We start from the raw sequence: 24,239 nt of genomic DNA on the forward strand, positions 1-24,239 counted from the left end.
CAGAAACACAAACATTTGTATTTTCCTGTAAATCACACATTTTTTATTGGAACATTTTAAATGTTTTTTTTTAATCACCCTCTTTGTAAGGAGAGAAGAAAAGAGTTCTGTTCCAGGTGCAAAACTTTGTGAACTTGGAGCACCAGAATGAGGCACATCTTGTCTGGAGGAGATCATGTTAAACAAAAAACACAAACTACAAATGTTCTATTAAATTTGGCCTCCTGGTTCCACTAAAACATCCCTTTAGATGACTTAGAATGGCTATTTTGGTAACAGCCCATGAAGCGTAATTTTTACTGAAAGCTAGCAGACATCATTGACGAGTCAGTGGGTAAGCTGGAACTGCCAGAGAGAGCAATGAGGTAAAGCACACATCATTACACTTTTTACTCAAATGCGATGCTGGAAATGGGTAAACATAAAAATAGCTACTATGCTGCATTTGTTATTGAGCTTGAGGGAAGTGTACACAAGTGGTGGACATTGTGTTTTTTTTGTTTTTCTTTCTGTCTGTGCAGAAACTTGTGCAGTTTGTTTAACAAAATTATGCTGCCAAAGATCTGCCTGGCAATGTTTGCAATTCTTTCAATCTTACAATGGTAGCGGTTTTTTTTAAATTGCTGCTCACAAGACTATATATCTTCAGAGTGTTCCAAGATGTCTTTTAGTTGTAATTATGATGTTTTTAGGCAAAATTAAAAAAAAAAAACTATCATTTTCTGGGACATAATTTCTGCAGAGCAGCTGGAGTTAACTGGAAATTATCCTCTGAGTTGTGGTTTACACTCTCCTGATAGCTTATAACCCCACACACCCCCAAGCTAACATTACTGGTGCAACAAAGATGGTGAACAATGTCAGAGTTATCCAGCTGTACAGTTTTAAATCAGATGCTCGCTCAAACAAGGACTACTACGACGTACATGGATCAGACTGAAGAGGAGTAGGGAGCTTGTGGCCCAGTGACTGTAGAACCTACAAGTTTTTAGCAATTCCATTTTTACATTTGCTCCAAATTCTCAAGGATTTGTATAAAAATACTCAGAAATACAATTTTAATTCTAATTTTTGTCATATTTGTCCTCTATTATAAGAAAAATCCTACAAGAACACATTAAAAACACCCAAAACACAATTTTCATTGGAGTGGGTCTTTAAAGAGATGATTTAAGTCCAATCAAAACCTCTACATACCTCCTCTGTACTCTGTGTTGTTCCTCCAGTCTGCCAGGTCAATCTCTGCAGTACCTGCAATGACCAGCTCCAGCTCCCTGGCATCAAACACAGACACTAGTCGTACATCCACCACCTGACAGAGAAACACACATGCAAACAGATGAAATAGATCAGAATCCTGAGCAGGTGTTTCAGAAATAGTGAGCGTTGAGAGGGAGATTTACAAGCGGATCACATTTATGTTGATATACCAAAAATGACGGCTTTACCTCATAAAATCCTCTGACAAGGCTCTCCGTCTGCTGAGCAACTCCTCTTTCTATTCTCCACTTGACCATCCGCTCAATGTACTCCTTCTTGTTCTTCTCTGAGACAGGGACGCCCGCCCCGCCTGGCTTCAGCTCTCTTTCAGTGATCTGCAAACCCACAGAAGTACAGCTTAACAAACGTGCAGGTTTGTTTTTAAATTAGTCCTCTGCAACACCATAAATGCAACACCTGTCCAAAGACTTCCTCGTTGACAGTGAAGGTCAGGTCCAGCATGTCCTCAATGTCATTATCCTTCATCCACTGCAGGCTTTGGTGGAACTCCTCATCCAGAAACTCCAGGTCACTCAGGTCACACGGGCTAAAGATTCACAGGAGATTCTCCTGCTTACACCCTGTGGCTGACTGACTGATATAGAATCACTTCGCTAAAGGCATAATAAACTAAAGTATACATTTATCACAATTTTACACCTTTTTTTAACATGAAATGTTAAATTTAAACATATAATTTCTCAAACTGCAGGTTAGAAATTACCTTGGGCTTCAGAAAGCAGTGCATGGGTTTAAACTTTGCACTGTTTCCACGTTTTCTGGCAGGACAACCTATCTTTTTTTGTTTTATGGAGGAACGCCATATGCTAGAATGGCTCAAAAACCAAAGTTCAGCACATTCTTGAATATGCCTCACATGCCTGGTGCATATGTATCATTACAGTTAACATTTATCACAAAATGGTAAACAAAAACAAAACAAAAATCTGTTTTTTTCTTCAATTTTTTTTTGTAGTCAAATTTGACTTTTAGAGGAGCATCCAAATAATAATTATTTAACCCAAGCAGCTGCCTTAGTGTAGACAGACTGTTTTAGTTCGAGCAGAGAAGTGTAAAGGACTTAATAATGAGGAATAGTTACATGCGGAGAAGACCCTTGTAGAACGGCCGAGTGAAGAAGGCATCCAGCAGGTACTGATGAACGAGAGCCAACCCCAGGATACGGCCGCTGAAACGAAACCTGGACAGAAGAATAATGTAAACAAATCTTAAATAATCAATGTGTCAGAAGGATTTTATTAGTGGCTTAAAATCAATCATCCAATGCTGTTTATTTATAACAGGGCAGAAAGGTATAACGATCATTAAAAATGAAACATTTTGTTGCCTCAAAGCTTCTCAATATAATGGAGGATTGACTTTGGACACAATGTCTGTACAAAGAAACGAGCTTTGACTTTTACAAACCTGAGCATCTTGGTGTCAAACATGTTTCCAATTTACTCATTAAAAGGTGTGAAAATCTTTCCGTCTAGCTGATGACTGACCCGTTTGTCAGTTACATCATCCATTAATCCAACCATGGGTGCACACAGATCCTTCTAATCACTTTTGCTGAGCTTCAATCGATTCTTCTAACCCAGGATTGCTGATACAAATTTGCACACAGACGCTGCAAATTGCCTCCATTTTGGAATGAGCACACAGCAGCCACGGCAGAAAAAAAAAGTAAAATAAAATCAGTGGCTCTAGAGCAGACAAGACATCTACCATTTGTTGACAGAAAACTCACCATTCGTGGTGGTTGTCGACAAATGCGGACATGGGGCTGATCTGGACAGTGTAAGTGTCATTGGCCGAGTACTCGAACAGTCCGTAGTACGGGTTGAAAAGTTCTCTTGATACCAAGAAAAAAAATTCTCTGGAAGGTCCACTGTAATCAAGCCTGAACCAAACAAACCATATTTACATAGTGAAAAATGGTCATTCCACATTTTCTCCTATTATGGAGTTAAAGTAGGTAAAAAAGGTTTCGCACCCGTCTTCACCCACAAAGCTGACGTAGAGTTTACTCCTTTGTAGATCTTTCCGAGAGTAACACATGATCTGGTTGAAGGCGTCTTCCAGCAGGTGGTCTCGGCGGATGATTAACCTGGAACAAACACAAGACAAGGGATTGGTTTTCTATTTTAAAGAATCGTCAGAATGATGAAGACATCATGAGACCCTTGGACTGCTGAGGAACTCTTGACCCAAGATGGATGAATAAATAGTTGGATATCTTTATTAAGAAAACTCTTTTGACCCTCTAGAGACCCACTCCAATAAAAAATTTTTTTTGTGTGTTTTCAACAGTTCTTGTGACATTTTTAATTCATGGCGGATGAGATATATAGGAAATTAAGCTTATAATTCAGTATTTCTTTATTCAAATCAATGTGAATCAGGAGCGGATGAAAAAATGCAGTTTGAAAAGCTTGTAGCTGTTGTGCTACAGTTGGCGAGCCACACAACACATTCTCACTCATAACTCGTCAGATATAGACGTATGATTTAGGCCCTCTCCATGTCACTTTTGAGGTTTCGGGGTCCCCAACTTGTTTTTTGAAGTGCTGGCTGTTCCAATTAATTAGGGGTCCCCAACCGATCCGAGGACCGCGTGATACCGGGCCACAAACGGGGAAAAATGCATGTGCTAATGAGGGGTCCCAAACCCTCGGGATGTGGACTAAACCGGTACTAGTACTAGTACCAGTACCCTAACCCAATACCGGTTCCGTGTTCCAAGGGTTGGGCACCCCTGATGTAATGGGAACACCCAGCATGTCAAAAAATGACGAGTTGGGGACAACCAATATGTCAAAAAGAGGGGGCCCAAACCATACGCCCATATATGATGAGGTGGGAGTGAGAATGCGTTGAGCCACAAGCTTCCTGTTCCACTCTATTCTTAAGCATCCACTTCCCTACAAATAGACCCAAGTACGTCTTCGTTATTCTCATACGAGCTGGTATCTGGATCAAAAACTGTTCGGCTGGATAGCTCTTGTTTGTGAGAGGCTGTAAGCTAGTGGGAGAACGTGAAAGCAGAGGAATGATGAGAAGTGAGGGCGGGCTTACTCTGCACCAACAGTCCCGCCCACAACTCAGATGCAAATTTCTAAAGAACTAAAGCCGCTCTGATGAAACTATGTCCTAGAAACGACACAGGTTTTATAATTTTGCCTAAAAATGGACTAATTTTAACTAAAAGATCGCTGGAAACGCTTTTAAAATTGTTTTAAAAAATGACTGGAATGAGATTTGAATTCATTTTCAATTGTATGAAAAATATTTCATTGTTTTTTTCCTATCAAGGTAATTCTACATTAAGTTAAGTCCTGGTTTTAATACTAGTATGTTGCAAATTAGTGCAATGAGGCAGTTAAAAGATGTGGGAGCAAAAGACAGTCCATGTCCATCGTCTCTGGGGTTTTTATTATTTGTTGAAATAATGATCCAGATAAACTTGCCATTAAAATGCTTATTTGTGTTGAATTTAATTTATACTTTTAATACAGAAAACTATTAAATAAAAGAGATGGACAATGGGTACGTACTTGACTTTTCCCGGTCCCTGCCCATAACCCTTCGTCTCCAGCTTCCGATAGAAATTCCTCAGTTTCGCCTCAAAATCTCTCTTGTAAGGAGCAGGAGCTCGAGCATTTGCTCGCTGGGTACCTTAATAGGAGAGAAACAAAAATTCATAACAAAGAAAAAAGTGAAAAACAAGCATGAGTACTTCGCAGCATAGCAGAGATGGAAAGAAAGACAACAACACATCAGGAGATTTGAACTAAAAAAAAACTTTAATCACCACATGAACCTGAATGGATGTGTAATCGGGGAATGAGAATCAGAAGTACAGTATGCAGGTTAATCCTGGATTTCTGCTATTTATCAATTTAGATAATCCTTCATCACTACAGAAAAATGCAAGCCTGTGTGACAACATTTTGATTAAAGGTGAGCAGACACTTGTGCCAGCTGTAGTGTATCGCACAATCATGTAACCCATTCAACATTCCACTGTTTGTTTCAAAAGAGTTTTTAACTCAGGAAACCTGCATTTAAAAAAGACGTTTCCACACTGAATACGCCTGAATGAGGTGTTATATGTGTTTGCATGTGAATCAGTGATGTAATCAGTCCTCCTTCATCCTGCTCCCATCTAGAAAACCAGACGCTGTGTCTGATGACTTGATGAAATAAAAAAAAAAGTAAAAAACCTTGATGTAACAAAGGGGCAGCCTCTAATCTCTCCAGAATTAATGATAAATAAATTACTTTCAGCTACAAACAACGTAACAAAGCTAAAAAAAAGTAGAAATAACTAGCACTATGCTAGCATTTAGCTGTTGCAAATCTGCCCAGGGAGGATTAAAACTAAAATTTAAAAGACTAAAAATAGTTTCTCTGATGACAAAGGAAGCAGAATTAATATTTTATTTCTTGTTAAATTATGTTTTCTAAAAGTGATGAGAATCACTGTGGATTTTTTTCTCCATTATTATTTCATTTGTGAATCATTTGTTCATAAATACAATGTTGTTCACCTTGAGTTTGGTGAAATCCTGTCAGCGAATCATCTTTCACCGATCCACATATTTGGTTTGGCAGAGATTTTTATGCTGGATGCCCTTCCTGACACAACCTTACATTTTTTTTTTTTTTGGCTAGACTGGGGACTGGTTCAGAGAGACCCAGACTCCACCCCCTTTTGGCTACATAGTTAGGCAGTAGTTTGAAGGTTTTTGCCTATCGACCCACACAGGAGCCAACTGAAATCTGTCCTTAAATGGAACCCTTCATAGACATTTTCAAGGTATGGACACGAGCCATAGCAATGTTTACCAATAATCTTAATCAAAAAGCTTCACCGCAACAAAACAAACATGATATTTCCAGACAACATGCTAACCCAATTCCTCTTTTGATTGGTCTGACACAAAGTTATTTCCGGAAAATTTCATTTTTTTATATAAAATGCCAAAACTAAAATCTAAAGTACAAATTTTTACAAAAATATTCCATTTATTATTAGTACCCTGAAACGTTTTATGACAGTATCATCAAAACAAATGCATTTTGGATGAAGTAGTCAAAGACTGTAACAGATTTACCAGGAGAGCTCTGAGGAGAGGAGATGCAGTAACCTGGGTGAAGCAACGGCGGCACGTATGACATCACCTCCTCCTCGAATAAGCTGAACACAAGAGAGAGGCACACACGAAGGTCAATTATCTCATATTTTCTGTCCCATACATGAGTCATTGGGGGTTCATAAAGTCCCCTTTATTTCAATAATCTTTAAAAACATCTATCAATTTTGACCTTTTTGCAGTTCTGTGTTGCATTTTTGAATAAATTATCTGGTAATAAACAAGTTAAAAATAATCTACATTACTAAACAATCATGCAGCATTACAAGCATCTAAAGGAAACACAGTGTGTGGCGTGACTGTGTTATATAACTGGCTATAATATTGATGAACAGTTCCTGTCACAAAGCTGCACACCTTCAGCACTCACCTCAGCAGCATGACGAGGTCAGCGTCACTGGAGAGGCGAGCCAGTCCATTGACTCCTTCACTGCGAATGAACTGCACTTTCTCCCTGTAAACACACACACAGTGTGCGGATACACGACTGTTAGGATTAGGGGGTTACGAGTGTGCTCATGTTGACTGATGATGATGGGATTGGAGATGACGGGGGTAACAAGAGTGCAAGCAGAAAAGAGAGGGAAGGCCATAAAGGGCAGAACTGTAAATTTATATATATATATAGTGGAACAGAAGACAGACATACTTGAGTGAATGATTTCTCGCAAGTTCGGGTTGCCTTTCCTGCAAAATCTCTAAGATGTTTGGTTGCCGTAGAAACGCCACTATCTTGTCATTGTAAGCTGGAAGAAAAAGATGAGAAAACACAAATGAGGCTTTTTGTTGAGTGGACGCTTACGTCCACAAAGGGCGTCCTGGGCAACGTACCCACTGGCACGACGTCGTGGTACTGACTCCTGCTGGAGCCGCTGAAGGTGCTAGAGGGGCGTGGCATGACGGGCGTGTTGCTTTGGCGAGAGTCATCGACAACCTGTGATAAAAGCATGCACTACAGTTTAGGTCGCATCCCAGTTCTCCTCCCAGTCCTCAGAATGCAAACATTCACCTGGGTGTTTAAATGTTTCCAAATCAGTAGGAGAAGATTTATGTTTTTGGTATATATTCTTAAGCTTTGTCTATGAAGAGAGAGCTGGTAAGAGTCAGATATTTACCTTTATTTGTAACAGATTTAAATTGTTGTCGACTTTTGCTTGTAATTGATCTAAATTGTTGTTTGACTTACTAAAATTACACTGCCTTTTTCATTTATTGATGGCAAACGGTAACCGTCACTGTGATTGAATTTTTTTTTATTTTTTTTTTTTCCGGGGTTTACACTTGTTTCTCTTTGGTTTTTCACCTGGTTGTTCACATGACTACTGAAAATAAAAAAAACAATCTGAGTGGAATCCTGCCTCATCCTTACAAAGCAAACCAGAATCCCCTTCAAGTGCGGGGAAAAGCAAAGCAAACCAAACCTGGAGCACTTGACAATTATAGATTATTAAAGCTTAATAAACACTCAACAGAGTCAATCAGATGCAATGACAACGGGAGGGAGTTCCAGGACGAGGAGAAACGGCTTGAAATAAGAGATCTCCTCTAGTCATAAAGCAGGGTTTTTGAATGCTTTAAAGATTTTGATTGAAAGATAGAATAATTGGATTTTGAGAAATCTTGGATATTCCAAGAAGTGCTTCTAGGTGTGTTTTACCTTAAAAAAAAACACCTGCAGGCTGTAAACCGACGGGTAAAATACATAATCTGATTTATTTTGAGTAAAAAGAAAGATAAAATTTGTGATTTCTGTTTTGTTCCAGATTGAACTATGTCTAAACAAGGAGCTGTTGTGACTGTGACATTTACAGGCATTCTTGTGCGCTCTTGTTGAAGCAAATCTGATCTAAACTTGAATGTAACTTTTCCCATTTTCTGCCAATTCTAACCAAATCCATCGACACTAAAGACAAAAACTCCTGCAGTAAAATCGTGTTTTTAAGCACTGGTTAGAATCATTTTGAGCATTTTCTCCTTCAGATTATTTTTCGAACTGAGGGCAATAAGGACCACTCTCACCTCTCCGGCGCTGTGGCTGCGCTGGCGGCTAAGATGCTGGCGATGGGCCAGCAGCCCAGTGGATCTAGAGCTCTGGAGGGGCAGCCGGGGATCAATGAAGGTGGTGGAGCGACAGTTGTGATCCACAAAGAAAGGCTGATGATTGAGATGCAGACACACAGTCATGTCTCGATAAAGTCTACCCAGAAACCTCTACAATGAAAGCGTCAGTTGAACAAAATCAGCTAAACATGTCAGAGTCAGAGCTGCTGAGCGACTTCTGCTGCTGCGCAGACACTCACCTTCCCAGTATGGTCGTGCTTCATCTCCCAGCCTCGTGGAAGCTCTAGCTGTTTGTTGGCGAACATGTTGAGGAAGGTGACGAGGTCACGGTTGTGCTGGTAGCGCTCAAAGTAATGAGCATCTCTGCGCACCTTACTGATCATGTGCTTCAGACAGGTGTTGCTTGTAAACATGCGGTAGGCACTCTGGACAGAGAGGTCAAATTCAGAGCAGAGGTGAGACAAACAGAAATAGGTTTTCAGTTAAAATGTATGATGCAAAGATCAGACTGACGGGGTTTGAATGCAGCACGGTAAAGAAGTCAGGGCTGCACAGGAACTTGGCGCTGGGGGACTGAAGCAGCAGGGAGAGACGCGAGCGTCCGCCCGAGTGAGTGACTGAGCTGTCTCGACGGTACTCTGAAAGTTTCAGTACACAAAGCACAAAAATGAGGCAACTCCTTAATGTAAAAGGAAATGGAACATTTAGTGTCACGCTCACAGAAATGATGCCAAAATACTAAATCGAATCATGTTGAATTTAAAACAGGATTTCAAATATTTATGTTTTCAGGTTTTAAATTTCCATCCAAAACCATTTTTGCTTGGTTAAGATTTTTATGGGTATTTTTTTAATCCTAAAATAAAAAATAAATAAATAGAAATAAAAAAAGTGCTCTAATTTATCACATGGCAGGTTATATGACTGAAACCAACCAGAAATGGCGTGGGGCATCAGCTCATTGTCAGGCTCAGGAGGCAGCTCGGTTGAACTTTCTTCTGATCGACTGCTGTTGGTTATTGTCCTTCTGATGCTCTGGTATCTGTGACAAGAAAGGAATAAAACATATATCACATTGTCTCCATACATATATATTTCTTATTTTGCCCAAAGCTCACCTGCGATTGAGCTGCTCCATCTGCTGAATGGAGTTGGAGCGGGTCAGACCCTGCGGGGCAGGAGGCCCTGTGGGACGCTGCCATGTTGTGGTTCTGTTAACATGGTCCACAAAGAAGATCCTCCCGTGGCTGTCTATCCGAGCTTCCCAGTCTAAAAGTCAAATATAATGGGTGTAAAGTAGGTATATAGGAATACACATCGGTAAAAACAAATGTTAAGGCGGTAAAGTCAGCCATGGCCTTTCATCCACACCTTCCTTGTTTAAATTATTTGTGCTTTAGAAAAGTAACTTTTACTAATTTCCTCTATTTTCTACTTTGATTGCTTTTTATCTTCTGAAGCCTTAAAGTAATTGAGAATTGGGATTAGTGGGCGTGTCCTCCATTTGAACCCCCATCTTCTGATGATATGGAGCTAAACTTAAAATCCAATATAACAAGATCAGCTCATCACTGACTGATTAAAGAGGCGACCACGTTCAAGGAATAATGCACGCATTTTTTTTGTTAATGACTCTAAATATATTTGACAGTGCTGTTTAGTTTGTGTGTTTGGCAGCACCTCAACTGTGTTGGAACTAATCCAGAAGTTACTAAAATGATTTGCAACCAAAACTAGAATTGATTCAAAATAAATGTAGAATAAACAGTATTAATATTATTAATGAGGTTTGGATCTTTGCTATTAAAGCTACACTGAAAAAAGTGAAATGTTACATTGATTAACAAAAGTTCTGTACTTTGTTGAATTTAAAATTATTAGTTTGTATCAAATTACAATTTTGATTTGATGGTTAACTAAACTCAGACTTTTATTTGATCATTTTAAATGTAACAGAACTTTTGTAAATTGATCCAACTTTTCACTTTTTTTAGTGTAATTAAAATGGTTTGGGATCTGATGCAATTTTGGTTTCAACTTCAATAACTCCAAATAACAACGTATGGAGTTTTATTTATTGGTTAATGTTAATCAACGCTGCAAAGACAATATAATACAAATAAGAAACAATGAATAAAGACATGCCGGTAATTTACAACATAAACAGAGTAGAGGAAACTTAAGACTTGGGTGCATGCAGACACACACACTCACTGGGAGGTAGAGGCTCGTCCACACGCTGGTATCGATGAATGTCATGACGCACAGAGGGAAGGGAACGGACAGGATGGCCGTTGACGTGCCTTCCTGAGCACAGAGAACGTTCAAAAATCAGGACAACAAAAAAGGAATTTTGACTCAAAATGAGGTGAAATGTCAGACCAGAGTCACACGAGGCAGAACCACAAGTTCGTTAACCAATCAAGAAACCACACATGCAGTTTGGGGGGTTTCATCTAGCTGAGTACCTTGATCTCTGTCTGTGTCGGTGGTAGCTTGTGATTCATCCGGCGTCACTTCTTCTCGGGTCTTTGTCTCCTCCCCCTCCGGTTCTTCATCCGCTCCACCTGAAGCCTGCAGACTCAGCCTCCTCACACTCAGCTCTTCGACCTCACCTTCCTCCCCGGCAGCAGGAGGAGCTCCTTCAGCCTCACAGACAGCCACTTGCCCACCCGGCTCATCGCTGACAGCCTGGCCGGTCACTAGTGAGCCTGAATGAGCATCCCCCCCTGGATCTATTGCCGTCTCTGCGCCTTCATTGGCCTCCTGCACAAACACCAAAAAGCACAATTCACCCTGCAAGGACACTGCAGTAAATGGAAAGTGGCAACTTGAAGAAAGTTTTCTTTAAATATTGTCCTGAAACTGTCGTAACTTTTGGGGCGAAGTTCTCTTTAATCCAACTATAAGCCATCATAGATAGGTCAAGTGATGTGTGGCCTACTTCCTGCCTGATGCAAGAAACTAAATTAGGCTCAGAACAAGCTGGCATCTTGGATAAAATAGCATCCTTCCATCCATGCAAGTTCAGATAACCCCCAACACAAGCGTCGCCACAAAGGCTTTATGAAGAAAAACAAGTCCTGTACAATGCTTTGACACGGATGGAAATAAAGCAGACAAAGAAACACAAAAATAGCAAAAACACATTGATAATGAATAAACCATAAAAGAGAAAAACTTTTTATTAAACAAACTGTCACAGGCATAAGACTACCTACATTCACTGGCCACTTTATTAGGTACACCTGTACAACCCCTCGTTAACCCAAATTTCTAATCAGCCAATCACAAGGCAGCAACTCATGATCAAGACAAACGCTGCAGTTCAAACCAAGAATGAATGGGAAAGAAAGGTGATTTAAGTAACTTTGAACATGGTTGTTGGAGCCAGACGAGCTGGTTTGAGTAAGATTTACAGAGAATGGTCAGAGAAAGAGAAAATATCCAGTTATTTGGGTGGAAATGCCTTTTTGATGCTAGAGATCAGAGGAGAATGGTTAGACTTGTACAAGCTGATAGAAAGACAACAGTAACTCAAATACCCACTGGTTACAACTGAGCATCTCTAAACACATAACACATCCAACCCTGAGGCAGACAGGCTACAGCAGTAGAAGAAGAACACACCGGGTGCAACTCCTGTCAGCTAAGAACAGGAAACTGAGGCTACAATTCACACAGACTCACCAAAAAGATTGTAAAAACATCTGGTGTGATGAGTCTCCATTTCTGCTGTGACATTTGTCAGAATTTGGTATTAACAACATGAAAACATGGATCCATCCTGCCTTGTATCAACAGTTCAGGCTCAACAGTTAAGTTAATTTTGTTGAATTTTGTTAAGGCAGTTCTGAAGGCAAAAGGAGGTCCACCTGATTCTAGGAAGATGTACCTAATAAAGTGGCCAGCAAGTGCTTTTGACACACCCATAAATCAAATGTTAACCTTCTCCTGAAGCAAAATGATGCCTCCAATATATCCATGTCGCAGTTAATAAAAAACTTCACTTGTAGATATAAATCTCATCTTGAAGCCTACTAAACCATAACTGATTGGATAGGACTTTTCATACTTTTTTGCTTAAAATAATCCTGAATATAAAGACACAAGTTAGCAGTTGCACTGCAAAAATTAAATCTTAAGAGAGCAAAAACAATCTTATTTTCAAGAAAAAATGTCTTATTTTCTGTCTTGCAAGAAAAATTATCTTATCAAGAAAGTTTTTCAACAGCAAATATTCTTAGTTTAAGAAAAAAACATCTCTTTCTTTAAGGAATTCTTGGTAAGACTATTTGTACCCATTGGCAAATATATATATTAATATATATATATATGTGTGTGTGTGTTTTTGCTTATTTGAAGAACATTTCTCAAATTTGAAGATCTTTTTTCTCATTTCTTTAGGTCCTGTTTTTGCTCCTTTGTGAGTTGTTCCAACTATAAACTGCTACGAAACTCCCAGGACAAAAGAGCATGTTTGGCCTAAACATACCATGTATTTTTAGTTTTTATGACCTATTTATAGGTATGAGGGAGTGTTCTGCAGATCAGGGTTGTGCGCAGCAGCAGCTTAAACTCAGACGGCCATATGTTTGCTCAAATTAGAGAAGAAGCATTTATAAATTATTTTTTTTATTCGTATTTAAACTACTTTAAAGTCAAACAACAGCTTGTGTTGCACCTGCAGTTTTTGTTCATTTGATGAAGTCATTTCTCAGTGTTCAGCTTTTTTCTTTTACTCTTGTCAGCAACATAAGCAGAGTTGCTAACATTTTTTAACTCCTTGTCTCCAATGAAGCATCTTTTATCTTTAAAGTTTATGTAAAAAACCTCACATTTTGTAGGGAGATTCCTTTTAAAAACTAGTTTGTGAAGACATAAGGGGATAAATCTGAGGAAATGAGCTCACCGCAGCTGTGGTCAGTGTGACTGGACAGCTCTCCGACGACGAGAACACGGTCTGAGGTGCTGTTGCCATGGAGCAGGTGTCAATTTCCGATGAAGGGTCCTCGCCTCTGCCTTGTTCAGTGGCCTCTATAGCCTCTGGTGGAGCGTTTTCAGGTGAGACTTCTATGAAAGGACCCTCCTCCACCTCCAGGAAAACTTCTGTGTCCAAAACATCCTCAAAGGCTAAATCTGCCTCCTCGTCTGGGGCTTCGTTTGCCCCAGGAAGTAAGTCTTCAGCCGCTGCAGGTTCCTCTTCACACACTGAATGCTCCAGCTGTTCAGGTACCTGCTGAAATATGTCATCGTCATCAGGGCCGCAGGAGTCTGGAGGCTCTCCGTTCATTAGCAGAGGAGACAACGGTACCGGAGCAATGTCGTGGATCCCCGACCTCTCCTCATCCTCGTCTGAATCTATGTGTAACATGGCGCTCAGCCTGGTGTGTGTGGGGAAACTCGATCGCAATTTAGGTGAGGCTGCACCCAGAGGTCTTTCGCCTGGACCTTTAGGAGCCTCGATGGCATCCAGGCCTTCACTGAGCGACCTCTGAAGGAGGTCATGGCCCGCAAGGAAGTCAGAGTTCACAAATCTACCAGCAGCACCCACAACAGAGGGACTTTTTTCAGGGCTGGCCGTGGCTCCGCCCTCCCACATGGCTTGGGATCCTGTAGGAGAAGGGCCTGCAGAGACCACGACCGGCAGAGGATGTGGCAAGTCTTCGTCATCCGACGGAGTTCCAGGAGCTTCGTTCAAGGATGAAATCCCAATTATAGAATCAGGAGAGGCGCCTGCAGCAAACAGAGAGAGATCAACCCAAACCCAGAGAGTTTTCTGTAGAATTTTAAATTCTCTAAGGCTGGGCTCACCATCCGGTCCGGTTGAGGTTAGCTCAACTTTGAACTGCAGCTGCCCGCTTACGTGTTCTGTAGGCAACCGTCGACACAGGGAGAAGCTAACGGGCTGGACTCTGCAGAATCAGAACCACAAAGAAAGCGATCTGTCTGACTGTCGAGACGTTTCAACATTCAGAAGTGAGATAAAAGTCTTAAGTTTTATGTTTCAGACTTTAAACCTCAAATTTAAGTCATAAGTTAAGAGTAAACCCTCATTTAGAGACAAGCATTGTAGCAGAAGCTTGAGGCTACTGATCAAATTATGCTCCAATTCTGTATTTTGGATTAATTTACGTTTTGTCATCTAACATATTCTTTTGTAAACGTGTTCCTTTTTTTATTGAATTTAAATGTTTTCTCCAGTATGTGGTCTGTCACCTACCCTGGTATTTTTTCAATGAGCCGTTGGACAGGGATGGTCAGCTGACCAAGGAAGCGTTTGATGATTGGTCGGCTTTTTGCAAACTTGTCCTTCACCTCAATGTAGAGGATGTCTGTCATCAGGGCCACAAATGTGTATTTCTGTGGACAGGTGAGAACACACACAAACTGTCTTAGTTATACTTGTGTTGATTAAAAAAAAGAAAAGTGTTTACTTTGCTGATTTGTGGAGAAAAATATTGCATTAAACTCAAGTTTTACCTCCCCATGCCAGACAGGGTTGGTGGTGTTTGCGATGATGGCCGACCGCCGCTCCTGTCCGTGATGGCTAAAAACTGGGAAGACGCTCCTCTTGCCGGGATGAATGGACATCTTCAGATAAGGGTCGGGATTGAAGAACATGCCTTTCTTCAAGCCAGTGGCACACAGGTCTGCAGCAAGAGCAATTTAAAAATATTTCTTATGGGACTTCTCTAAACCATAGAGACACAGATTTCTTATTACTTTTACAGTTAGTTCCTGAGCGGGCACAGACAGGCTGAAATTGCAGTCTTTGATTATTTCTTTCACTCCAATCATCTTTGGATCTATTTTAAATCATTCCAGTGGTCTTTTAAGAATGACCACAACAAAAATGGGTGTTGTTTTGTAGGACATAGATTCTGCAGAGCGGCAGTAGCTCATTAGAAATTCACCTCTGAGTTGTGGGTGGGACTGTGGGTGTGGAGCAACCCCGCCCCTCTTCCCCTTCCTGTTGTTGTGGCCCGCCCAGCGTATATACCACAAATAAGCTCCTTTTCAAATGGTATTTTTTCATCTGCTCTTGATTTGGAGCAGTTTGAAAAAGAAATAATCAGAAAATAAATGTTTAATTTACTTTATATATGTCTTCAATTGTTAGAAAAATGCCAGAAGACCATGTTAAAAACACCAAAAACATGAATTTTATCAGAGTAGGTGTTCAAATGTCTGGCGTTAAAATGCTGTTGAAAACCCTTTACTGACCTGTCAGTGTAAAGCTGATCAGTTTCCGAGGATGATCAATGCCCACCTGCTCTGCAAGGCCCTCCACCTATGGAAAAAATAAAAGAAAAACTTCTTCAATCTCAGTGTCTATATTAATTCAATACTTTAATTTTGGGGTTCACACTGTTCATGTTTTTTAATACCAAGCCCCACCCTCTGTTCCTGACTTTTGCACAAGCTGTGAAGAACAAAATGTTGCAGTTCCAACAGCAGCTGGTCTGAAAGGGGAGCAATTTCTTATTGACTGCCAAGTAAAACAGTTGGATTTTAGTCCTAAAAGATCTGATTTTCAAGGTTTTTTTGACATACAGAACCATAGAAAAATTTGGGGTCACTTTGAATTTTTTCAATTTTTGAGAGAAAATAACTTTTTTTTTCAATTAAGATAACTTAACACTAGTCAGAAATACACTTAATGCATTACTATTATGGTAAATAATTAAAACATGAGTATTCTAGCTGCAAATGTAAGAGTTTTTCTGGTAAGAAAAGCTGTCTAACCTTAATTTGAGTTGGTTGAGTATCTGGAGCATCACATTTGTGGGGTCAATTAAACGTTCAAAATGGCCAGAAAAGGAGAATTTCATATGAAACTCGACAGTCAAATGTTGTTCTTACAAATGAAGGCTATTCCACGAGAGAAATTGCCAAAAAAAAACTGCAGAGTTCCTTCAATGGTGTGTACTACTCTCTTTAGAAGGAAGTATTTTTTAATGTTCTTCCTTCATTTTCACCCTCATTCCTGTCGTTTAATCGCTGAGTTAAATTCTACGACTATGATGACTCAGCAGTTTTTCTGAAAGGCATTAATGCTCACAAACCCACCAGAACGGCTGGATTCTTCACAGTGATGCAGGGGGTTGTGGCTCTCAGCGCTCCACTCACTCCATGATAATACTTGAAACAGATTTTGGTCTCAGCTGTGGAAAAAGTACAGATTCATTATTCAAAGTTGAATTGACATAATTCAGCAAACTTACTGGTGAACAACTTTAAAATGTATAATTAGTATGCTATCGTCCCACGGCTGTTTATGTACAATTTATGTGGAAAACCATTTGTCTGGAATAGCTATCATCTTTTGGTTTATATGTGTTTTTATTACTGTTATTATCATATTTAAAAACATGTGCTGCTGTAGATGGAAAAGTGGGAACTCACGCTCCATAAAATAGGGTCCAGGCTCCAGTCTCCACACGATCTGACCCTTCTGGGTTCCATTCACCCCTCTGTTTTTACAATCCCACACGTTGGAAGGACTGGTTTCATCTGAAGGAAAGAAAAAACGTCAGTCGAACCAGGAAAGCTTGGTTGCCATAATAGGCCCCTAGCTGAGGGAATTAAAAAAAAAAAGCTTAACAGATCTGAAGGGTAGATTGTGAGAGTAATGCCTGCATTTGCAACTACCCAAGTATGTAAGTTTTCATAAATTAAGGTAACATTAGCTTCATCAAAGGCTGTTTTACTTTATAAATAGCGCAAAGTAATAAATAAACATTTATAAATTACTTAACACAGATGCAAACAAATGGAAATTCTCAGGAAAAATTCAGCCGATTCATGATTTACCAACAAAATATTCTCATAATTGTCAAATTCTGTGAGAATCTGTGCATTCATGCATCAGTTATTCAGAAAATAAGTTTGTCTTAGTTGCTAAACCTTCGAAAGGAGCGACTTTTGACAAACCTATATGTAACATTTTCATTGTGTTATGTACTGTATGCAAAATAGCTAATATGTCTATTTAAGAGTAATAACTGAATTAGTTAACACTTTGTGTGATGTATGCATATTTTCCAATTAATTTTGACAAATTATTATTATAAGTTTGATATATCTGTTATATATTTATGTTGTCTTGTTTCATATTATTTTTCCTTTGATAGACTCTAAATCCAAATAAACAACTTACACTGTATCTTGCAGTCTCATTCCGTTCGATTTTCTCTTTTTTTGCATTTTGTTACCTGTTTTTTTATGTTTTGTCTTAGTTTTGCACTATATTTTTAAGGAACATAAATTATTTACTCATTTTTGTTGCAACTTATTTGTGGACTTTGTTTTGTATTTAAAAAATTGCGATTTATTGGCAGTCATAGATTGGAGTGCATGAGGAATTGTGGCATCACTGTCAAACAAAAAGTCACGTCATTTCCAAAGATGAAAAGCTGAGGTTACTGTAGGATTTTACTTTGATTACAGGAAAATATGAACAAAAATATCTTAATAAAATTAAAACCCTGAAAGGATATACCCATCCAGACTTGCTCTGAAGTTGCTAGGATAGGCCCCAGCAACCCTGTGACCAACCATAGAATGTAGTTAGAATAGAACCTGGAAAGATGGTTCAGCTGTGGTCACTTAGAAAGCAAACAGTGGTTACTTGATAGTGTGTTGCTTTAAAAAAGATTTCAAATAGTATTTGTTTGGGTATTTGATGGTTTCGTAAAACGTTTGTCATCTATCTCAGACAATTGTTTTCATTTTACTAAATCAAAATAAAAAACATGTGTTTCATTCAGTCTCTTGCCCAAGACGTACTTCCATACATGTTTCTATAAATCACAAAATACTATTTATTACACTATTTATTAACCTTTATAAATGTTACTTAGCCCAGCAGATATACATTAAGCTTTTGTGGTAAAGACATAGAAACTGCATTTGATCTAATTTTTCCTCTAAAATGTTTGGAAAAAATATATACAAAGTTTGTTATTGACCAAAATATAAAGAACTTTGTAGTAAAATCCCTACACTTTTATTATGAAAAGAAAAAAAACAAAAATTTTCTTTCATAAACAATAAATAAAGTATTTGGTATTGAAATTTATTTAACTTCCAAATCCATAACAGAAAACCCTTAAAATGATCAATGTCTATACATCTGTTATATATATATATATATGCCATAAATTTGTCACTTTTTCTTTTTTAATTCAAAAGTCTCAGTAAAGTGACAATCAAACCTTTTTCAGATTTTTTTTAGCCCATTAGGGACTGATAAGAAATAGAAATTAAAAGTATATCCCTTATAAATAATGAAAAAACATCAACATGAAATATATTCTCTAGTGTTTTAAATATTACTGGGCAATAACTAATTTTTGGTGACAACAACAAACAACAAAGAAGTTTATTTTATTTTCTTTGAGAGGCTAATGGGTTGCACAACCTTAAACTTCTTGCTTCAGTTGTGTCCAGAAACATGTTTTTATTAATGGACCATTTTTTCCTCTGGAGCTGTGTGGAGGAAGAGGCAGAAAACATGAATGGGATTCCAGGATATGACCCACTTGGGGGAGAAAAGCCACTGCTACTCCAGAATGTAGCGGCCTGCACAGACCTGCAGCAGCTGAAGGAAAAGCACGTGGTGGAACTTTATTGTATGTTATATCAAGTCTTCCACTTTAGTGAAAGGAGCAAACTCAGACTTTATATGCTTCTGATTAACTTTAACTTGTTGGAGCTGAGAGTTTCTAAGCTATTCTTCAGTTCTTTGAGACTTGGAGAAAGTTGATAGCCTTTTGTCACCTTCCACCAAATAATAAAATACTTTTAAAGGAAAGTGTGGTCTTTAGTTTGATTTCAGTTATGTTTTCTTGGTTCTGTTTTCGGGTTTTGGCTGCTAATTATTCACAGTCGTCCTCAGTAGAGTCAATCATTCCTCTGTAAGTTTTAGTTTCTGTTTTTTAAAAAAATTTTAACCTTAGAAGTCGTCTGCTTTTCACCCTTTTTGTTTCCCTTTTCATTTATAGGCCAAATTGCCTCCCTACATCTCTGGCTCCTCCCTGTTGATCCAGTTGTAGGGGCACTTGGATGATTTAAAGTTTGAATACCATTGAGCGCTTTGTTTGTTGTTGTTTCTAGTGTTATTTTCAAATATTTGTGTCAAATCTGAAAAAGATTCAGATTAATTAGTTCCCTTATTAGACTAACGGATTCTCCTGTTTTAGATGTGTGCACAAAATAAAAAATATCGGGTGTAATAGTGAGTAAAATCTATCCGAAACAGCTTTTCCATAACCTCTAGCCGGAAGGACAAAGTCCCCCAAAACCTGGAGCAGAGGGGGGGAGTTTATCACATGTGGCCATTTTTCCGACGGAATGATGAAGGTCCAAACTCTGGAAAAAGTGTTTACTGTTTATGTGTGTGCTTTAAAAGGGGAGGCAGGTTGAAAGTCTGCTTAGTCAAGGGAAGTAGTAGCTCCTCTTGGGTATAGGATTCTAGCGCGGGTAATGAAGTGTTGTCAGGCTGTGATCAATACAAAGTGACCTGAAGGTCTGCCTGGCAACAACAGTTTACTCTGCCTCTTTCCCCCTTCCTTTGCAACTCCACTAAAAGAGAAAAACTCCGACAAATATCAGCTTTTTGAAAAAATAAAAATAAAAATAAAAACCTCTTTTTTTTAATGTACTCGGTATCCCAAAAGATGAAAAAAAACACAGAAAAAAAAATCCTAAAAGCAAAAACAAACATATTCTACTCAGTGGAGATTTGGTGGTTATATTTGGAGTCTGGAGTAACTCATTACAAAATAAAATATAGCTTTTTGCTGTTAAAGACATTACTAATGAATTTTGAGTAATGTTTTAGCCATTGTCGTTGTGTATTACAACCTTTGACTGTATACAAGAACTGGACTGTGTGAGAGTGACGTCACCCGTAGAAAACAGCTTTTCTATGAACTAACCTGACTAAAGCAGAGGGTTTCTATTCCACTACATCAGTAGTGTTACATCATACGTCTCTCACACGGAATGGTGCATTTGTCACTTGAAAATTTGTGTTCCACTTTTAATGTTTTAAGGAAAGTAACTTAAAAGCAAGACAGGACTCATGTCATGTTATTACAGTTTAATGTCTTTAACTGAACAGCATTAAAGTGTTTGTGAGGATGCTCAAAAACAGCAGCATGCTGAAAGGTGACATCAGGACTCCTCTGAGAATGTGCTGGCTGCACACTATCCCTCCTGTATTACTTTTCACAATCATGGACAGAAATGCTTCTCAGTTTGAGCCGTCTTCAGCACTCAGCTGAATGGATCCGGCCCCTCGTCAAATTCCCGTCTCTAAGCAGGATTAGCATAGATTCTGTTAGCCCACCCCCTTCGCCTCGGAGAGGTGCGTGTGACCTGCTCGCTCGGAGGTGGCGTGCGATCGCACACTGAGGCACAGGCGTCGGTGTTGACTCAGCCCTCCGTCCTGTGTAAAGCCTCAGCAGCTAAGGTTTCAGTATTGACTCGGAGTTTCAGCACAAGACTACCTGGCTGTTGTTGGTGCTCCAATAATAAAACACCAGGATCAGCTGAATAGCTCTGAGGACAAAATAGGTCAAGCAAGCTCTCAGCCTACGAGCTTCCAAAAAAAGATTCGACTAAACAACTCTGCAGTGGAGGAGCCAGAAAGTTGTGCAATTTGACTCGTTTTGTTCTGCTTGAACTTGAACTAGCATAACAGTGGCATAATGGTGGTAAGCATGGCACACTTTTGAAGTCATGTGCAGTTAGCTCACACAAAATGTTAATATGGTTCATAGCATATATTTTACCCCTCAGAAAACCCCAAACTAACATGTAAATATCAGCGATTTATTCAAATTCAACATCATATATAAAGCACTTTTCCTGCTACGGAATACCTTAAAGTGCTTTCAGTAATATAAATAAATAGTAATCCTAACTCATACTCTTTTTACAAAAACAGTATATAAAATCCCATTTAATCATGCAAACCTGTAAAAACTACTTTAAAACTACGTTAAAAAGACGAGTTTTACATATTTTCTTAAACATCTCCACAGAGGATAAAGCCTCTGATAAAAATAAAGGCCCAATTCCATTAAGATATGTTTTATTAGCCTGAAAAGTGATGCTGATGACCATAAAATGCTGCGTAAAATACTAAGGTTGAAAATGTTTTTGAAAAAGGAAACATTTAATTTGATGCTAAGAACTAATTATTGGCATAGAAATAAATAAAACTTAAGTCTGCCACACGTTTAGCCCTCACATGTTGAATTTTGAATTCGGACCAAGTCTCTGGCTTTTAATCATTCAAATATTTTTGTATAATTTAGTGAACTCTCCATGAGGTCTGCAAGCTGCTTTCAATAAAAAATAAATAAATAAATCCATCCAAAAACCACATATAACAGGCTACCTCTGCCTTCGCCGAGTGTAAAAGATGCTTAGCACTTAAGCTATCAGCATAGTGAGCATCGACCCAATCAAAGTGAAAGCTCACTTGAACGTTTAGCTGCCATTGGAGTTGATTGTGCATCTGTGCTGCAGCACATCAGAGCATGAACTCACACATGCACGCGTCCATGCCCTGTGAGAGGGTTCAGTCTGCTGCACTGGGAGCACTAAAGCTGTGCAGCCCAAAGACTTACACATTTTTAAAGAAGTGATTGTTGTTTTCCACTTCAGGACGCATCCTAAAGCAGATTTAAAGAGCTTTGAACACATTACATTTTAACACTCACCAATTAGGATATTTTCAATCATATTTTTCTCACAGGAGAAAGACCTGTCATACTAACTGGACATGAACTATTGAAAATCTTCCCTTTATTCTAACAGATAACAACAAATTACTCTAAAAATTCTTCTAATTTTTATCTTTTGACTCATATATAACCACAATTTCTCTACACACCACTGTCAACAAACAATATCTTTTAAGAAACACCTGAAAGATTTTGAAATCTTTGATTCCCTTGACTGAAAATTAGTAGAATTATAACTTAAGGTTTAATGTTGCTCTGTCTCAGGGGGCTGCAACCTGAGGCTCCGGAGCCGCACGCGGCCCCTTGACCCCTCCTTTGTGGCTCTCTTGGTAAAGAATAATAAAAAAAATTAAAATTTGAAAATGTAATGTATTTTTTGGCTAAAAAAACAGTAAAATAAGTAAAAGTTTATTCAATTCATTCTAAAAACAGTTGGAGCTTGCATCACACAAGCAGGCTCAGGACTATGGTACTACTAATAATAATTTATTGTATTTGTATTTATATTGTGTGACTATTTTAACTCTTAATTAATTTTCTGCTCTATTTTAGCAGAGATCCTTCCAAAAACAAAAACTAGTTGGTGAAAGTCACACTCATCAACAGTGGTAACAAAAATATTCTGATTGTGATCATGCTCCAACAATCCATTTAGCAGCTTTGTAGTTTGTGAAATATTTTGAGAAGTTTGAGGTCTGTAAGCACAACCAGAATTTGTTCTGTCTGATTATAAAGCAAATTGTTTATTATTGAATAAAACTGGAGGATTGTAATACGGTCCAAAAACATTGTAAGAGTCATTTGGTTCTGATTTAATTTTACTTTGTTAGATTTTCAAACTTCTGGTTGAGATGCACCAACAACAATAAAAAATAAAAAAATTATATATATAGATGGATAATCACTGCTGACATCACACTACAAAATTTGCTTCATAAAGTTGTGTGGTTCAGGGTGCTTTTATTTTGAAAGAAAGTCATCTGAACCTCAGTCAGCAATTATAAAGTATTTTATCTACCAAAATGTGTTATTTTTTAGTAAAATTTACCACTTACATTGACATAAATGTAAGTCAGTATTTTATTTTTTTCAAGCTCCTATTGGGATGTGGTCTGCAGGAAATCGACCCAAATGGAAGATAGCGTCTGCTCTATCTCATCAGCAACATTTTGAAAAATTCTCAAATCAGAACCTTACCAATGTGGTACAATCCAATCCAGTCCGTGGCGTCTACTTCCTCCTTAATGTCCCAGGTTATGACCAGATTCTGGCCTCGGTTCAGAGTGTACTCCAGAGTGGAGGCCGTCAGTGAGGACCGGCTCTGGGAGCTCACCAGGTCTGTGTCACTGTTGGCCCGGGTGAGCCCAACGGGACCGCTGACGACTGAGGTAGGATCGACGGCTGCGCCCCCCCTCTCTGCCAGCGTCCGCAGGTTCTCTGGGCTGAGGGTGTGCCGGAGGTGAGGGCTCCGCCGACGGGGCGCCGAGAGATGCTCGCGGCCTCCAACGGCCAGGTTGGGAGGGTTGTGGGAGCGGGTCCTGGCTGGCAGGACCGCTGTGGCGAGGGAAGGTCGCATGATGTGCAACTGGTGAAAGGGGGCAGCTATGAAAACAACAGACCCAAAAGAGAAGAGAAGTGGAGGAAGTTCTTAGCAAGGAAAGTGCTCCTCAAAAATCTGCTTCATTCATTTGTTCCAGGTGAAGAAGAGGTGGAGGTCTCTGATCAGAGGAGTGGATTTCCTCCATGCAGGAGGCTCCGTTGTTGATCTTTTAGCAGGTTTTTGCTGTTAGTGCTGAGATCCATTTCACTGCAATGACCTGTAGAGATGGGAAAACAAGAAACAATGGATTTGTATGAGAAAATTGATGATTCAACATCATAAACTCCATCCAGTTCCAACCTCCAGAATGATTCAGCTTAACCATGATAGTTAATCCCTCCTTCACAACACTTAACAGGGCGCATGTGTAAATAATCCCCTTATTTCTAAAAA

The 24,239-nt window shown here is 39.1% G+C and overlaps 1 protein-coding gene across 3 annotated transcripts in view; it reads right to left on the reverse strand.

Moving 5' to 3' along the window:
• hecw2a (HECT, C2 and WW domain containing E3 ubiquitin protein ligase 2a) overlaps positions 1-24,239 on the reverse strand; it is a 50,712-nt gene that overhangs the window by 5,976 nt on the left and 20,497 nt on the right. Inside the window, exons 2-27 of one of the 3 annotated variants that reach the window (XM_024286628.2) lie at positions 23,444-24,063; positions 16,893-17,000; positions 16,557-16,651; positions 15,711-15,777; positions 14,967-15,136; positions 14,707-14,846; positions 14,298-14,398; positions 13,396-14,219; positions 10,952-11,249; positions 10,698-10,790; positions 9,602-9,752; positions 9,419-9,525; positions 8,997-9,121; positions 8,723-8,908; positions 8,442-8,576; positions 7,254-7,356; positions 7,072-7,168; positions 6,793-6,876; positions 6,384-6,466; positions 4,821-4,941; positions 3,260-3,373; positions 3,014-3,166; positions 2,363-2,461; positions 1,678-1,807; positions 1,449-1,595; positions 1,198-1,312 (exon numbers count right to left, since the gene is read on the reverse strand). In XM_024286628.2, coding sequence (XP_024142396.1) covers positions 1,198-1,312; positions 1,449-1,595; positions 1,678-1,807; positions 2,363-2,461; positions 3,014-3,166; positions 3,260-3,373; positions 4,821-4,941; positions 6,384-6,466; positions 6,793-6,876; positions 7,072-7,168; positions 7,254-7,356; positions 8,442-8,576; positions 8,723-8,908; positions 8,997-9,121; positions 9,419-9,525; positions 9,602-9,752; positions 10,698-10,790; positions 10,952-11,249; positions 13,396-14,219; positions 14,298-14,398; positions 14,707-14,846; positions 14,967-15,136; positions 15,711-15,777; positions 16,557-16,651; positions 16,893-17,000; positions 23,444-23,822 — 4,225 coding nt within the window. In that variant the 5' untranslated portion in view covers positions 23,823-24,063. Of the gene's footprint in view, positions 1-1,197; positions 1,313-1,448; positions 1,596-1,677; positions 1,808-2,362; positions 2,462-3,013; positions 3,167-3,259; positions 3,374-4,820; positions 4,942-6,383; positions 6,467-6,792; positions 6,877-7,071; positions 7,169-7,253; positions 7,375-8,441; positions 8,577-8,722; positions 8,909-8,996; positions 9,122-9,418; positions 9,526-9,601; positions 9,753-10,697; positions 10,791-10,951; positions 11,250-13,395; positions 14,220-14,297; positions 14,399-14,706; positions 14,847-14,966; positions 15,137-15,710; positions 15,778-16,556; positions 16,652-16,892; positions 17,001-23,443; positions 24,064-24,239 lie in introns of all 3 variants that reach the window. The other 2 variants (XM_024286626.2, XM_024286627.2) reach the window with 2 other exon arrangements.

Source organism: Oryzias melastigma, linkage group LG21 (genome assembly GCF_002922805.2).
Source record: "Oryzias melastigma strain HK-1 linkage group LG21, ASM292280v2, whole genome shotgun sequence".
Taxonomy (NCBI): Eukaryota; Metazoa; Chordata; class Actinopteri; order Beloniformes; family Adrianichthyidae; genus Oryzias; species Oryzias melastigma.